Here is an 18,631-nt window from a genome sequence, read left to right on the forward strand (position 1 = left end):
GAAGGATTTAAACATTTGCTTCAACTTCCCGTAAGACAATTTTAACGCATTCCCTTACGATATCAAGAATGACAATCAGGAGTTAACATCCAAAATGGAGCACTAGAGAAACAAATTACCTAAAATTTCCCGATTTTTGAAATACGATGGCTAATTTAAGTCAACGATCCTCAACTTTTATTGACTAGAGGTACATGTATACCGTGGCTAAAGTTGGGAATGTACGTTTTAAGAAAATATAGAATGTATCATGGCTAAGGGAGATTAGATTTAAGCCGTTCGTTACTACTGCATAAACTTTCTCGAGCTCAGAATGCAATATATATGCAGGGCCGTAGCCTGACCTAATTGTCAAAGGGCCAGAACCACGTTTAGCTAGAATTTGGGTAATTTACATAAATTTAAATACTGGTAGTATGGAGATTTTCATCCAGACCACAGATTCGTGCAGCGTTGCTTGGATAGTCCACAGACAAGGAGAAAAAGAAGTTTTATCCTTGTCTGTTGATAGTCGATCGAAGGCCCGGGATCGAAGTATACGGCCACTGGCCGAACCTTGGTGCTAGTTACACTGGTTCAAAACTTTATACAGTGACCTCCGCATTTTATTTTTGATTTGATGAGACAAAAGTTGGCGCTAGCGCCTTCATTGAGTACAGTTTGAGCTGCAGTTTGTCTTTCACTTTCGAGGCGCACACTACGTTAAGCGATTTTCTCATATTTTGGTTATATGGGATTTGCTACTTGAAATTTCCTTCGGACCCCTTAGGCCGGTAAGAAAATTCAAGAATTAAGAATTTCGTTGTTGAACCTCCAACCCTGACCTGCATTTGGTGCTGCACCCAACTCGCTCAAAATCGCTGGTTTGCAAATTATTCATTCAATTAATCCAATTTCAATTTGTAATATTACACATTTAGCTATAGTGAACCCAACATTTTTGCGAAATTTGAAAAAATATAAAGATCCAATGCTCACAAATTAGTTGCAATCGTGTTCAAACGACTATTTTGTTTTGTGATATTTGTAGTGACTGTGACCGCTCACATTGAGAACGGAAAAACCAAAATTACTGATAGAAAATGCATTGTTGGTATTTTCAAGTCTAGAGATGCCTTTCCTAAAAACAGCCCCAGCCCATTCCGGCAAAAAAGACAGCTCTGAAGAAAGCCAGCAGCCCTAGGGGAAGTTAATTTACTATAAGAAGATGTGGGTTACTGACTAAACAATTAGAATGTATAATAATCCATTCATTAGACAACAAAATGCTGCGATGTAATCATTTTTCTATTCGTTTTCAAGAAACAAATAACGTTACCTATTGACATTGACTAAAAGTAAAGCATTTTGGTAGTTTGGAAGAGGTTTTTAAAATGCTTATGCGACCAAATCACCTAAATTCCCACGCTGAAAAGAGAGTATTTTAAAACTTACCGTGCTAAGTTGTTAACATGTTTCTGACACCGACCACTTTACACGTTTTAGAATTCATGACGAACTCGCACATATATATCGCTAACATAAACTTTGGTAAAGAAAGAACACATCGCTGAGTGGGCTCAAGGCAGCTTCGGGGAAACTCTATCAACCAGTATAACTATCAGCCCAGGCTAGCAAATGCTTAATCTCACGACCAAATTTGAACTTATAACTTACTGCACCTAGTCAAAAGCGGAGATATGGTCATCAGACCGCCCGTTACATTTCTACTTTGTACGTCAATCACAAGGGCTGGCGCTGCAGGACCAAATTTAGTCATCTGCCTTAAAGTAATTGAGTAATTGATAAAATCAAACGTTTCTGTTGATTTATTTCAGAGCACAACCATGAATACAGGTTGGGCCTTAATGGTCACTTTGACCATCACATGGATAGTAACTACCAAAGGTAATGATGTCTATTGAATGACACCAAATCAGTATGATTTTCCTTTTGCTAAAATTGACATGATGTTAACTTAAAGGTAGAATGCGCCTCAGGGACAGATATTCGGTCTCTCAAACTTTTATCATTCTTTTGTGATCTACCACTTGTGGGGCTCATTTTAAAGCTCTTGGTGTAAAAAGCCTTTCACCGTCTTAGTTTTTGAAAATCGACAATTTTATTTGTCCCCTAGAGTTGACATAGGGATAGCGGCCGAATTTCAAATCTCGGTAAATCTTGGGTAATTTGTTTCTCTAGTACTAAGATGTGTACTGTGACCCCCAATTTTTATTCTTGACTTTGAAACAGAAAGGTTGAAATATTCATCGAGGAAAGTTTGAGGAAAAGTTTAAGTCTTTCACTTTCGAGGCGCATACCACCGTCCCTCAGTATTTTAGCCAGATTCTTGAGTAGCCATGTATGCTATAGGTTTGGTAAATGATATATTGTTGTAGAAATTAAATGTACTCTGTTCAGTTTATTTGGAGATACCTATTTTGCATACCGCATTACATGTAACGTGATGCCTGCAGCAACTTTATTAGAGATATACATGACAAAGAGTTTGTCATGTTTAGTGGTTTATGATTTCAGGTCTATGATCGTTAATCATGATTGTCATTTAAATCAGACATAAAAAACACCATTAGAAAACACAAACCTGGCTGCATTATATACACATTTTCACTCATAATCTTACCCCTTCAGGCATTGATAACTTTACAAATTGACAAGTTCGAGAAGCGAGACCACGTGCTTATGCCACTGGCAGTAGTCACAAAGCCATAGGCATGTTCAATATCATCAAATGTTCAGAAATATCAATCATGGACAGTGGAACTGATGGCTAACAAAACCACACCGACATACAAAATTCGTAACAAAGGCAAGATATTAGCTTCCGAAGAGGTTCATTGAATCCATCAATCAGCTATACAGATTTGCAACATCTACTTCTGTAATACAAACATAACGAAGAAATCCTGAGCGATACCACAAAAACATATTTAGGGAGACTTAGGAAGCGTCCAATATTTCTGAATTCATTGTAGTTGATGACCAATGCATATGCAATGAAATTGAATGAGGTAGCTCGTCTCATGATGAAATACTGAAAAATTTCAAAATACATTTAAAATAGGTGATTGTCCATCGACATGGAAGCAGTTTGGCGATAATTGTTATTATTTCGCAACAAATCGATTGACCTGGCTGGATGCTGACGCCTATTGCAAAGAGCAAGGCGGCCAACTTGCAAAAGATACCAGGGACGTCCACAGTTTTCTGTCTGCTGAGGTAGCAAAGCTTGACATAACTGGTTGCTCTCCAATATGGACATGCAATCCGTACATTGGTTTAGTATACAGAGTAAGTGATTTATCAGCATTGCTCACGATTTTTAAGGATGTTTTTATTTTTATAGTCGATATCAACCTATCTCTTTGCTTGACTATTTTTTATGTTTTTTAAAACGAATGAAATAGTTAAAATCAGAGAAACAAATCTTATATACATTATTTTTTCGATTTATTGATTTCATCGATATGAAGTTAATATGAAACAAAGACAATAGACATCATGATAATGCAAATCGTTAGACTCGAAAATGTATCGATGTCGTGGGTTAAAAGCATATTCACGTCGTGAAATTTTGTTTGAACACATGTGATTTCACTTACCTCGAATTTAGCCTGGTCAAGGTTACAAATGGGCGGATGGATCAGCCGTGGATGAAAGCTTCATGCCATGGAAGCCTGGCGAACCTAACAACGGAGACGTGGAGAAGTCTGGAGAAATAGAATTGAGAAGCAGCGACTGGACGAATTTTCAGTGGAACGACCGGCAGTTTACTTTCAGTGTTCCAGAGTCCCGGTTCATCTGTCAAAAACCATGTAAGTTTAAAACACTGTCTTTATTACGTAGTATTTGAGTATATCTGTAAATTGCGTACATGATCGAAACAAATCGTGCGCAAATAATTCCACCAAAGTTGTTGTGGGTTAAACGGTTAATTTCAATAGGATGTTTGACTTGATTAAGGTATAAGTGATTGTGTATAAAAAGGAAGCGTACTATATAATATGTAAGTGCATACTGGGTTGTCTCCAGAAATCATATATTCTTTGGTCAAAGGGCTTCGGACTGTGGTCTATACTGTTTAGGTCAAAAAATGTTTTTTGGCCCTCTGGGTAACTTACCTTTCTAGAGAACGTATCACCATGTGTCTATGGAAGCTTTCCCTCTCTTTGTGATTTTGACAGCAGTGCATATGCTGTCAAAGTGATGTTTTGCAGATCTATCCAAGATATGCACAAAACGAGTCGCTGCAGTGAGATAGTCCTGTTATCTAGCCACAGAATTCCTGGTTTATAGGACAGAATTTACACCTTGGTTATAATGCCTATCGATGTGCCTTGGAAGTTCCAATTTAGCCCTGTAACTTGAAGTATAGGCCTACTGCGCAAAATACCTCGAATTACTCGCGGTACCAGCATCTGCTGATTGTTCAGTTATTTTAAATGTCAACAAAAGTTACAACCACTATTTCGTTTTGCTCAACAATTATTCGCACATCACTTGAGGAATGTGAGGCAGCATGAGTAACAGTGTTTTGTAAATGGACATGAGGTAATTGATGGAGAGTACAATTATTCTGCGTGCGGAAAGATGTATGGTAGTGTATTCCATTGAGAATGAAGGTGGCTCTTAAGCGATGTGACAGCAGCGAGGTTATCTTAAACCTTTTCGACGAAGTTTCTTGATGTGAATATGGGTCCATCAAAGCCACAGACGTGTGCAATTACATTGCTCGAACAAACGATATCACATTTTCTAAGATACATCGCATATTAGGTATTTAACAAATTCAAAAAGCATCTCTTATCACCTGTTCAATTTACTCTGTGGGCATGAATGTTGGATTATGTGTGTTAGAGAAGAGATATTAGGAGGCTAATTGGGCCTAACATTATGCCGATATTATTCTCTGCATGCGCTGAAATTTTTTGGATTCATCTGTCGTGCAGGTAATAACAAGCAGACACTTTTTTTACATTCTAATAGCCCAACCGGAACCGGAGCCACCAACAGGTAGGAATTTGATGTTTGATTTGATATCTTATACAAATTCGGCCGTAAGTAATTCACCAAATAATCAAATATCAATGACGACACACTGTAGTATTGAGCATACTATGTCCCCTCCGAGTCTGAGACTGAACAAGAAAACACGCCATTCTGGTACTATTAGGAGGAAGAACAAAATATTATGCAGAAATATTTCTTTTCCCTTGTTTCGAAATACCTGTTATTTGCCAAATCCGTTCTACTAACCAATTTCTCTGTTTCATATCCTTTCTCACTTCCACACCGTCAGCTAACTTCATTATTGTTGTAGACGAAGTGCCACGTAACGAAACTGTTCGCCCTCTGCTTACATTCATGCATGCATCCGCCTACTAATCCAACAACCCCCTCACCTAATCCCAAATACATCCATCGAACTATTCTTTCATCTATCCATCTATTAAGCGAGCCCCTCACACATCCATCAACATACATACATACATACATACATACATACATACATACATACATACATACATACATACATACATACATACATATATATAACTCATATGTAGAGCATTTTCATGGCAGTATACAATGACTATCTCTCAAAACAGGTGACTGTCCCTCTGACTGGAAACTGTTTCAGAATAAATGTTACTATTTTGGCACAAACCGCATAACCTGGCAAGATGCTGACGCTTATTGTAAAGAGCAAGGCGGCCAACTTGCAAAAGATACCAGGGATGTCCACAGTTTTCTGTCTTCTGAGGTAGCAAAGCTTGATATAAGTGGTTGTTCGCCAATATGGAAATGCAATCCGTACATTGGTTTAGTATACAGAGTAAGTGATTCCCATCATTGGAAAGTATTTGACTATTTTCATTTCACTCAAATCAATCATGTCACAAAACAACGTATATATCAAAGCTGTTATTTAATAGGCCTAAGTACAGGTCATTTGAAACTCAAGGAAACGAAATGGATATACCGTGTGTTTATCATTTCACAAGAATTTCACTCTTCCATGTCAAAAGAAAGACAGGTCTGCGTCTTAATATGTGTATGTCTCTTTCTGTTTGTCAGGCTATGTCTTTTCCCGTGTGTCTGTCTAGTGTGTGTTTGCAATTTATATTTAGGGGTGTCTGGTCGAATGACTTGTGATTACATTACCTGTTTTAGCCTGGTCAAGGTTACAAATGGGCGGATGGATCAGCCGTGGATGAAAGCTTCATGCCATGGAAGCCTGGTGAACCTAACAATGGAGATGTGGAAAAGTCTGGCGAAATAGAATTGAGAAGTAGCGACTGGACGAATTTTCAGTGGAACGACCGACAGTTTACTTTCAGTGTTCCAGAGTCGCGATATATCTGTGAAAAAGATCGTAAGTTAGAAATACCATCCTAGCACTCTGGTGTGAAAAATCTTTCATAACAAAAGAAATGTGCGTAAGCAAAGAAATAGATTCAAAGTCAGTAGTGGCCAGGTACTCGCTGATTGTCGTACATGTCACCTCTTACTACTATGATGTAACCAAGTGCTAAATTGTACACTAGTTGGAGGTGAGTGTATGTTTTTATTCGCTCGATGCGGAAATGTAAAACTATTCAATTGCATGGGAATAGTAAGGTGGCTTAGAACACGTGGTCCACGCCTGGGGCCACCACATTTTCGGTTGCATACGCTAAGTATTGAAGACAGTGGACAATCATAAAATTATCTGCTTAATTACAATGTTTCTTCATTTCTATTCCGTCTTCTAAGTCTCCATACCACCACCTCCCACTGAAGCACCACCTCCTCCTCCCACTGAAGCACCACCACCACCTCCCACTGAAGCACCACCACCTCCACCAACTGAAGCACCACCCCCTCCTCCCACTGAAGCACCACCACCTCCTCCAGGTAAGAACGTGCAGTTATAAATATGTCTGTCTGTCTGTCTGCCTGTCTGTCTGTCTGTACTTTGTACTTGAAGTAATTTTTGTTATTATTTATAACGCTCTGCTTTAGCATCGAGCACTGTAATTTCCCACCAGGACATCTATGGACATCTGTATACTTATAAATACAGTCACGGACGCAGGTGCTCTAGATAATTGTTTTATTTTATATCTTTCATTTCATTTTCAGTCAATTCATTATAGGTCTTTTGGAGAGAATTTAGAGATGATAACCTTACTAGTTTGAATATGCACAAGAACTACATAACTGCATCACTGAGTAAGCTAGAGGAATATATTCTCACATGTACCTTTCTCATTTAACTTCTTTTCGTCATTACAGCAGGGCAAAGTAAGTAGCATATTTATTTAACATTCCATCCATTACAGAGACAGGAACATAATTCTTTGTACATATACGCTTCATCAGTCATTGCAAGTTTATTTTCTCTGCAACAAGGCCGCATCTTTAAACATTTGTTTGATTATTACATTTGTTGCTTTGTTTGTTTGTCTTTTTTATTAATTACTAAATAATAGTAATAGCATGGTAAATACTCTTCTGATTCCGATATACATTTCAAAGCGATAGAAGATATAAAATATCATGCCGTTTGTTTTATTGTATTGTATTGTATTGTATTGTATTGTATTGTATTGTATTGTATTGTATTGTATTGTATTGTATTGTATTGTATTGTATTGTATTGTATTGTATTGGATTGGATTGGATTGGATTGGATTGGATTGGATTGGATTGGATTGGATTGGATTGGATTGGATTGGATTGCACTGCAGTACACTACACTTTGTTGCATTGCTATATGCACTGCATTGCTCTGTATGACACCGCTATGTATTGCATTACATTGCATTGCATCGCACCAGATTATCTTATGTGTTTTTGCATTATTTAATGTTTCACGCTTATCAAAGACATTTCTAATCATTAATCATTATTTCCAATTTATTTTTCTTTTACATTCATGCAGCCACGAATATTCCTACACTTCCACGTAAATATTGATATTTGTTGTTATATAAAGTATTTTTAATTTAGGGTATTTACTTTTTCCTTTCTTTCAGATGATTGAAATGATCATGGCATGTTGTGGTTGATAGCTAATTGTTTTCTTCTTATCCTCACGATGATGATACATATTTAATGAGTTACTAAGTCAACTCTTGAGCATAGAAAAATAATGTTTAGTGTTCTTTTATTGGTTGACAGTCACATGGGTCATAATGATATATTGTATGATAAGGGGCATTCCATTGTGTAAACAATCTATAAATGATGTATATATTTATGTGATCTTAAATGAAAGATTATACCAAAACATTTAAACGCTATGATAACGCTTATGGACGGCTATAAATTATTGTCCCGTAAAATATGATGTACGTGACGTCTACTTTCAATTGCCATATCTTACGCCAAAAAATGTTTCTGGTCATGTCTTTTCAAAAAAATGGGGCGACGACGCGAATTTTCTTTTTTATCTTTTCCCCTTTTTTACTTAAGTCCGTCAAATTGTCAAGCATCTATACTCATTTGCATATATTGGTTTTAAACAATTATTGATCATAGGTTTTAACAAACTTCCTCTTCAATGGCACTTGAACTTCGATACGCTATGAAAATGGAGTTGACGTCATTTGTACAAAAAGCTGGAAAAAGATCGACGCGAGGACTTCCAAGTGGCGCACGCTGACCAAAAACGATCCTTCCCCCCCCTCGGTCTTACTAACAGTCACATCGACTGATCAAACAAAACATTAAAGGTATACAGTCACCTGTAATCTAAATATGCCTATATATGGTCAAAGGGGGCGTTACTTGGTATTCAAAATGACCATGTGAGGGCGCTAGCTTTAAAAAATCTGTGATTGGTTAGATTTTCTCTTTCCATGGTAACTTTGGTAAATTGAAAGGTGACAGTATACCTTTACTGTACACATAGTAAGAGATGCGAACAAAAGAGAGGAAAGGTAATGCTGGGTATTTGTAACCGTTGGAACATACTCAATATGGTTTCTAACCGCCATAGTACGAAATGTAGGCTGATGGAAGTGTTATCCATTTTGAGAAGGAAATTAGAAAACAAACCTGTCATCATAACAATATTGTGTGTTTTTGCCAGCTTGCGAGTATCCGGTTCCTCTCCGTGATGTTGCACAGGGCAGACCAACACATCAGAGCTCAGACAAGCCGAAAAAAGATGGAGGGTCTGAAAAGGCAGTGGATGGAAACAAGGACAGTGACCTAAAGAAGGGAGGTTCTTGTACCTGGACTGACAGAGAATATCAACCTTATTGGCAAGTGGATTTAGGACAGACTTATGATATTTATGAGGTCGTCGTCACCAACAGACAGGACTGTTGTAGTAAGTTGTTTTTGCTTGTGGTAGATTATGAGGTTTGTGTGAACATGAGTATATCCTTGTCTCTTATTTTAACTCTGTCGATTCTATATCTCTTTGGACATTTCCCGTTGAATTAAATTGTTCCCGAGCAAACCATATCCCGACCTACCTACCTAAGTACCTAAATACCTACCTACCTACCTACCTACCTACCTACCTTCCTACGTACCTATCTACTACCTACCTACCTACCTACCTACCTACCTTCCTACGTACCTATCTACCAATCTACCTACCTACACCTACCTACTAAAGATCGACCTACAAACATATCCGACCTACAAACCTATCCATGCCTAGTGCTTACTGACAATTTATCCCCCGACCCGATTTACAAAGTCAACTTTCTTCAAAACCTCAACTAACGTAGCAACATACCTACCAACCAAAATGCAAAGAATCCAACGTAGGCACATGAACGTTAACACACATCTACCAGTGCCTTTTGCTTTTTGGTCCAATATGTTTAACTCGTTACATATTTTGTTTCAGCTCACCGTTTAAAAAATGCCCAGATTCGTGTGGGTGACAGCCAGAACTTTGAAGAAAACCCCCCATGCGGGATGATGATTTTCGGTAAAATGTCCAGGCAGGAAACAATTCCCATCAGATGTGGCTGCCCCGAACCAATGAGAGGTCGATATGTATCCATTCAACTCATAGACAAGGAGCAGATGCTTCACCTGTGTGAAGTAGAAGTTATGGCGGGTTAAATAATACCCACTCAAAGTTTGGAAGTTTACACGAAAACAAGCTTCGTGTATTTGACATTTTCGTTATCCCGAAGTTTAAATAATTTAATACTTCTCTGCATGCAATGTTTAAAGCAATAATTGTAATTGCTCCTTATATAGAAACGTAATGTACTCTTCTTGAATTCTTTCTGGATATAAAGATCTATCAGCATGAGTTATGTATTGGGTGAGTCATTGCAGGGCACAATGGATTACTGAATATTGGAAAGAATGATTTTGAATGTTAAAAAACCATTGTCATATATTACAAACTACCTCAAAAGTGGGATAAAACTGCACAAGTGAAAATGGATACAAAATATTGACCGACCGGCGACAGATAAAACACTTGTAAAACTGAAGGGGATAAAAACTGCCACAAGTGAAAATTGATACATTAAATTACTAACGGTCAGTATTTTACTCTATCAATTTTTACTTGTTGCAGTTTTTATCCTTTACCTTTTATAAGTGTTTTATCTCCCACTGGTCGGTCAACATTTTGGTTGTTCATCAATGCTAAATGAGAGCAACATTCACGCAAATAAACTCTCGTTTTGGGTGTCTCATCCCTTGTTCAACGCTCTTTGTTGGGAGAGCACTAGAAAAAGTTCCATATAGGATATAGAAAATGCCATGTTCACGATAACATCAAAATACCGGGAAACCAGTGGCACACATTGGACTATCATTATTGTGTCCTGTCTGATCACCATAGTCTCCATAAGGGAGTCGACTATATGGCATAGACGTGGTGAGTCCGATGTTTGACTCTGCTCGAGGAGACGATCTCAAAGGCCGCCCATAAAGGCCTTAACACCTATATAAGATGTAGACATGTGCTTTTCTAAAGTTTTCTGTGAAAATCTATAGCAATGTCCAGAATTTAGTCCGTTGGAAAGTGAAAGGGGTAATTCAAACCATATCATTCCCGAAGCTTTCCTTGCTTTATCTTTCAAAGCATAACGTAACAGTCAGTATTTTCCCTCTGAGAAGATTTTTATCACTCATTTGGTACAAAATTACTCTTATCATGATGAGGAACTTCTATTGTTATCTACAATAGGTCTGATACTTCTTGGTGTTGTGCCTTGTTTTTCAAGTCACCACAGCTGTTAGGGGAGCTGGGTGAACCGACATCAATGATAAATGGTCGGAGAAATACCTACCTGGTCTGTTACATAGTGTCTCAGATTTCTGACATATCAAACCATGCATCGATTGAAAGGCTTAATTCCTCAGTTACTTAAAGCAATTAGCCTCGACTAGGCAAAGAACCATCGTATATAGGGAATGTAAATGCAAAGATTTGTTTGGCAAGCTCAAAGGCAAATGTTGAGGCGCATAGATCTGGGGAGCTCTGATTAAAGCTGGAGAATAGAAATAGTACTGATTCACACAATGAACGGCAATTAACAAGAGTTTTGATCTACTCGTCCATCTATAAGGGCCAGGGTCCTGTTCTAACCAAATTGGCAGTCAAATTGTCAAAACTTGAGTTAAATCTGACTGTCTGTCTGTCTTTCTATCTTACTATCAATGTTAGGGGCTTATCGAACGATCCATCGGCAGGTGTATTTCTCTATCAAACAAAAGCAGATAGGGTTTCCAATGTGGAAGGGTGACAGATATGTGATTGCCGTTGCTCGAGTTCCGTGTTAACTGACTTGCAAATGGGTGAGAAGCCAAGTTTGGTCTTCAAAGAGGGCGCTCTTTAACCCCTGTAGAGCATTACAAGAGAGAGGGGATATTTTTCAATTTGCAAATAGCTGTATGTTGAGTGTCAAAATATATCACTTTTGCTGCATACGAGTGGTTCTCTCTGTGGCCTCTCCGCTAGGCGACTGATGCCGTATGTTGTGGGTTCGAACCCAATTGAAAACTAGCCGAAGTATCTTGAATAACCTCACTTCCTCACATGATCATTTCAAAACTCAATCATTAACATACTAAGGAAAGAAGAGTCAAATAAATAAAAATTACAAACGTGTCCCAGAAACACAAGTGACAAAAGTGTACACAGAAGTTATTCACATCATCCTTTCTTGATCTTTCTTGATCATTTAACTGAAATGCCTTAAGTGAAACACTTTATGCGAAACATGCCTTTCTTGGACAACAAAAGAATTAAGAATTATCATAGTGTAGCTGATCGAAAGTACGTCGTGATCGCGCAGAATTAAAAAAAGTTACCAAGATTTCCAGCTACTTTCGTATGAATCGGAACGTTTCATTACTGTTCAATTTTATGTTTGGAAATGCTCTGAAAATGTGTTATTTTTGTAGGATAACATTTTGCTGAATCCAAAACAACAAAGTGCGCCCCCACACCTAGTCTGATCCACATTTTAAGCGAAATAATGAAAATAATGGACAAATATTGGATAATCTGCTGCATCAATTTTCTGTCGTCTCTAAAGAATAGGAGGGCGCCCTTTGAGTAACAGATGTGATAACAGCTGTTTATTGCCAGAAAGGCAATTGATACTATGAGTGCAAAGTACATTTCAAGAAGGATTGAAGCGCGAACACAAACAACCTTTTTGTCGGTGTTCATATCTCTCCTCACATGACACTTTTAATGATGAACTTTTATTGCTTTTCAAAGTAAGTATCGTCGCCCTTTGCAATAATATCTAATCTGCGCATTTCTGCTTGCGCTTACTGCACCAGAAAAGTCTTAATTTTGAAATCGAAGCAAATATTTGTGATTTCCGATCATTCACTATTCAAACAATCTGACATACACCTTATTTGGAACCGTATACCTGTTTGGCGATGACGGTAGCCATACGGACAACAAAAATAATTTTATCAACTATTGTTTCCGTCTCTTCACACTAGAAAATTCCGTTGCAGGCATAGAGCTTGTTTCCTTATGAAGTAAAGAATTCTCATCTGAAGACAACAAAGAAGCTTTGAATAATATAACTGAGACGTTTCTCAGGACTATAAAATGACGGTGACCGCCCATAAGTGATACCATAACATGTCAAATTCCTCCAATAAAGTGCTATGAATAAATTCTTTCGGTGATATTTTCCATAAAGTGGTAAAAGTATGTTCTTGTATATCACTGTCTACATTGTTCTCATATCTGTGAATCCGACGGGCACCCAATTTGAGTGTATAATTTAAATACCCTTTGAAGAAGAAGTTATAACAAGTTTCCACATGTACATGCTGCATACACGGGCAGACAATCAATGGTGACACATCCTCCCTTAGGGAAAGTGGTCCATTCATCTCGCTAGTGTCGATGAACGGTCAGAACATATCCGTGTCAGAATGGCAAATTTTGTCGATTGTTCACAACCCTGAAATTTTTACGACTTTAGTAATTGTGTTTTTCCCTTTTTAGAGACACAGTTATTAAATTTACAAAGAAACAGGAGCGTATACCAGTACCATGTAGCATATCACTATTAATAAATATAACAATTAAATTTATTTCACTTCATTTCATCTGTGATGACTCAATGAAATCATGTCTCAACCACGAAGGAATTCAACGTTGTCAGGAATAATATGATAAAACCATTGCAATAGCCAACGAGCGATAGTAAAATCTGTCATATTCCTCACAAAAAACTAATTTTATCAGTATTATTTTGCCATATCACCATCTAGTTTGCATTGTTCTCGCGATTCTTCAATCCGAAGGGCACCTACTTTGTTTTCTTACATTCGCTCGTGTACCTTTCAATAAGACGTGGAGAAAAGTGTCTGCACGTACTTGCTTCGACAAAAAATGGTATTACATGCGTGTAGCACGTGTTTAAATTCGAAATCCTTATGCATGTCTTGGCTGGCAGCGACTATTTTATTTACATTCCCACTCCTATTCCAACCCTGATACATAGATAAATTAATAAATAAGGCAGATCAACCAGTACTCCTTGTCTTCTATGATCTTTATCTAAAAATACCGACGTTTCGGCAACACACAAGTTGCCTTCTTCAGGGCAAAAGCTGACAAATAAAAATAAGCACAAACAGAAGTAAAAATCGGGCTGGTAAAAAGTAAACTGAGAGTAAAAACGAAATAAAATGAGATTTACAATACTTATGAAAACTGGAATTACAGTGAGAGAAAAAAACACAACTACAGTTGTAAAGAATGAAATTAAAAACCAGTAGTGATAAAAAACAGTGAAAAGCGCTAGGACTAAAAATTAAAGATCAATAAGCCTTTTGAAACAAGAAGGGTGGTTGAAACAAAGGTACAATGGAATGAAACTGACCTGGGTGCGGAGAGTGGAACTGTACCAGCTGAAGTGGAGGGTCGGAATGAGCAAGTTCATGGTGAAGGGACTCCTAAGACGGAAAAAAATAGTCTGAACTAAGGGGTCCCCTAAGTGGTTGGAGAAGGGGAAGAGTTGAAACGCGGGAAAGAAGCTTTATCCTCCTCTTTGGTTAATGCCCTTGGGTGTGAGTGTGTCAATTTCTACAATGTATTTTGTTCACATTGTCTTCTTTCGGGTATTTGTGGTGTGAACTTTGTGTAAACCAGTAGCTTGGAAGTGTGATGGACTGTGGTCGAGTTGATTGAAATGTTCTGAGACTGGGGTGGGTTTACGACTGCGGATTATGTATATGTGTTCGTATATTCGTCTTTTGAGTTCCCTTTTCGTCTCCCCAATGTATTGTTTTGAACATTTTTGGTAGGTGATAATGTAAATAAAACCATTCCGGAAGTACCTATCACAGCCTTCAGGCAACCTCCAAATCTTAGAAAAATTATCGTAAGAGCAGACCTCAAAAAACTACCTCATCAGCCCACAACAGGTGAAACTAAACGCTGCGGCAACTGCAATCAATGCCAACTCATTACAGAAACCAAAGCAATCACCAGCTCCACAACAGGTAAAACCCACAACATCATCGGCAAAATCTCATGCAACACCCGTAACCTCATTTACAACCACTTAGGGGACCCCTTAGTTCAGACTATTTTTTCCGTCTTAGGAGTCCCTTCACCATGAACTTGCTCATTCCGACCCTCCACTTAAGCTGGTACAGTTCCACTCTCCGCACCCAGGTCAGTTTTATTCTACTGTACCTTTGTTTCAACCACCCTTCTTGTTTCAAAAGGCTTATTGATCTTTAATTTTTAGTCTAGCGCTTTTCACTGTTTTTTATCACTACTGGTTTTTAATTTCGTTCCTTACAACTGTAGTTGTGGTTTTTTCACTCACTGTAATACTTCTGTTTGTGCTCATTTTTATTTGTCAGCTTTTGCCCTGAAGAAGGGAAGGCAACTTGTGTGTTGCCGAAACGTCGGTATTTTTAAATAAAGATCATTAGAAGACAAGGAATACTGGTTGAACTGCCTTCTTTATTAATTTATCTATGCCGTGATCCTGGTATGTTCCCGCACTCTACGTGTTGCTTCCATGGTTGTAGTTGGACTGACTCTTTTTAGAACACCCGATACATGTTACACACTAAAGAATGCAATCCTATCCCAGAATGTACGCTATTCGAAAATCAAGCAACAGTCAACATTATCTCCTCTACTGCAGAATGAGTATCAAAAAACGCTTGACAAATCTGCCAATTTTTATATCATGTTTTTGATATATTTACTTAAATTTTGTGGTTACTCGATTAAACGTCGCGAAAATAGATTTCGCCACATATACGTAACATATGGCCATACTTTTGACAAACTGTAACGGCTTCTGGTCCAAGCTATAGAAGTCAACGAACGGTCCGAGTACCTTCATTGATGACATGCAAATTGTGCCACATCATGAATCAGTCACTTTTCCGACAGCGGTAAATTGTTTTCCCTTTTTAGAAAACAAATTTTTACACCACTCTTCCAAAAAAGGACCCGCAAATGTGGCACGTTACTTTTAATAAACATGAACAATTCACTTTTCTCCATAGTATTACTTTTAATACCTGGGCCTTAGTGGCGCAATTGTTTTTCATCCTACAGTGTTCACAATTTTTTTTCTATTTCGAAAAAAGTGTAAAAATGTTTGATTCTATTCCATTTTGGACAATCAGTGCACAAATGAAATTTGTAGGACAAAATCAAAATAGGAGGTTATGGTGCAAAACCCGAAATTCGATCTAATGAATTTTACAGTGCACGTAGTTTTTAAAGTCAACTCTCAATATTGTTTCGCATATTCTCTAGCAATTAATGCTTACGCATGCGCATATTCTACATGCAAGAGGTGTCATTCAGAACCAATTATGTATCTATAAATTTGATGTGTATTTAATTAGCTACATTTCTCCAGTTTTCTTGAATCTAGATATGTTCAGAATGAACATTGAAGACAGAAAAATTTCTATATATTGATAAGTACATTGTCATTGGCTTGAATGGCTTTTTTGCTATTATCACATTACTGTATGACGGACAACAAATTTCAATTTCGTAACCAGTCAAAAATTATCAGGTTTGGACGATAGAGGTCCGCTTTCCTATGGGTATATAAGCTTATATTTATCAAACAAAATGTACAGTCATTAATGTAGCATAAACTATGTTGGAAAATGTGTTTCGTTATAATGACGATAAAGGGAATGTATTGACATACCATTTCATTTTAACCGTTGTTCTATCCATTTTGTATGTCATCGAATGGAGCTTGAAGGTTTCTTATGGGCAAACTTCAAAAAAAAGCAAATTTCCTTCGCGTACAGCATCATTTCCATGGGAACTGTTGTTCTTAAAAGCAGCTTTTCTGCTATCAAGGATTAAATAATGTTCAACCGACAGGAGCATGTCGTAAAACAGAGAATGCTCTTTAAGTACAAAATTACCCAGTATACGAGATTGAAAGAATAATTATCATCATCACCTATATTGGAAGGTTATTTTCATCACTGTTCAAAATATCAAAAAGGCCAGTACGCTTTTGGGCCAAAAAGACTGTTTCTCGTCACTGCGCGTATCATTTCAGAACTAGAACTTGCGCGTCATGCCACTTACCAGTACAGCTATCCTGGATATCCCTGTTTGCATGTCAGGAAATGCTAAAAAGAAAACGGAAGTAAAATGCACCCAGTGATAAAAGACAATAAATGTTGCATCAATAGTGCTAAAGCAGCATTGTTAGGAATAGAAAAAAGAAAGCAGCGTTTCTGCTACGATTTCAAAACTTGCATATGATTGTACGCACCTGGGTTTTTATTTGCAAAAATGTATCAAAAATGCGTACGTTACTATAAAATACCTAGGAATCGGTATCTGGAGTGAGTTTGGAGGTCTTTTCTGTCGTACTGGGGGATTTTGCAGGCGGCAGAAGTTGCAAATAAAAATGGCATGAGGGCAGCGCTGCCCTCGGGGCAGCTCAGAGCGGAGTAAACATGTGCAAAACATCCAATGACGTCACTGCACTATGCATTATGCAATGACGTGTTAGGATAGGAACTGTATGTCTGCCTGCCGGTAGCTCAGATATATTGCTACTCTCAGGGCAGATTGATAGATATACACTATTGCAATGCTATAAAGATAGGAAATGTATGTCTGCCCTGAGGGCAGTTCTGATATTGCTGCCCTATTGGTAGATATACGTATACACTTACGCAATGCACAGTACAATAAATTACCAACAATACTCTTTGATTTGTATCCTTGAAGGTTACTTTTCTAAAAACTTTTTCAGTTCTGCATGTAAGCACTAGTGTGCAGCATCAGAATAATTTTTTAAATAATATATAGCAAAAGTACGTTTAGATATTTCAGTGAAAGTTTGAAAATAACCACTAAACAACCATAAAAGTCACATTCTGCAGGTACTACAAATGCCATACTTTTTAGGCAGCAAGTTATGACGAACTGAAGGGGTCATTCTCTGAGAAAACTTAGCATTCAAATTTCTGTTGTCACTTCCATTGCAAAAAATCAATATCCTTTTGTTTCATAAAACAGGTGCAACTAGTCTCCCTACTTTCCATCACATTATTCTGTATGGCTGAGGACACAATCTCTGGCAAATTTTCCAAAAATGCTATCTCCTCTCTCAATTATTCATAATTTTCCAAATTATTTAAAATGAGAATTAAGAAGAATTGTGTGCATAAAAGTACGTTTTCAAAATTTTGATATATAGTCTGTGAATTTGTCTACATATGGGAGACATAGTAGACTTCACTCAGGTATCTCCGAGGATACAAATCGCAATGAATTATGGGAAATCTACAGTACTGTGCAATGCTGTAAAGACAGGATATGTATGCCTGCCCTGAGGGCAGCTCTGATGTATTGCTACTCTCAGGGCAGATTGATAGATATACACTATTGCAATGATATAAGGATCGGAAATGTATGTCTGCCCTGAGGGCAGTTCTGATATTGCTGCCCTATTGGTAGATATACGTATACACTTACGCAATGCTGTAAAGACAGGATATGTATGCCTGCCCTGAGGGCAGCTCTGACGTATTGCTGCTATAAGGGCAGATTGGTAGATATATTGCTGCCCTGAGGTCATTTTTCAGTTGCAACTTCTGCCACCTGCGGGGGATTTTCCTTTAATGCGCATGCTCTATTGACTAAAATCAACAG

General features: G+C 37.8%; 1 protein-coding gene and 1 long non-coding RNA gene across 2 annotated transcripts; both read left to right on the forward strand.

Moving 5' to 3' along the window:
• The first annotated feature begins 1,796 nt into the window (after positions 1-1,796).
• On the forward strand, positions 1,797-6,917 carry LOC139136488 (C-type mannose receptor 2-like). Its single transcript, XM_070704213.1, has 7 exons — positions 1,797-1,887; positions 3,065-3,291; positions 3,614-3,815; positions 4,987-5,013; positions 5,610-5,836; positions 6,175-6,376; positions 6,757-6,917. Exons 1-7 carry the CDS (start codon positions 1,827-1,829, stop codon positions 6,915-6,917), a joined length of 1,107 nt encoding a protein of 368 aa, XP_070560314.1. The 5' UTR covers positions 1,797-1,826.
• A 317-nt stretch (positions 6,918-7,234) lies between these two features.
• Positions 7,235-10,270, forward strand: LOC139137483 (uncharacterized). The gene is made up of 4 exons (XR_011553394.1): positions 7,235-7,287; positions 7,928-7,951; positions 9,080-9,322; positions 9,854-10,270. It is a non-coding gene; the product is annotated as an uncharacterized lncRNA (long non-coding RNA).
• The last annotated feature ends 8,361 nt before the right edge of the window (positions 10,271-18,631 follow it).

This window comes from Ptychodera flava, chromosome 7 (genome assembly GCF_041260155.1).
Source record: "Ptychodera flava strain L36383 chromosome 7, AS_Pfla_20210202, whole genome shotgun sequence".
Taxonomy (NCBI): domain Eukaryota; kingdom Metazoa; phylum Hemichordata; class Enteropneusta; family Ptychoderidae; genus Ptychodera; species Ptychodera flava.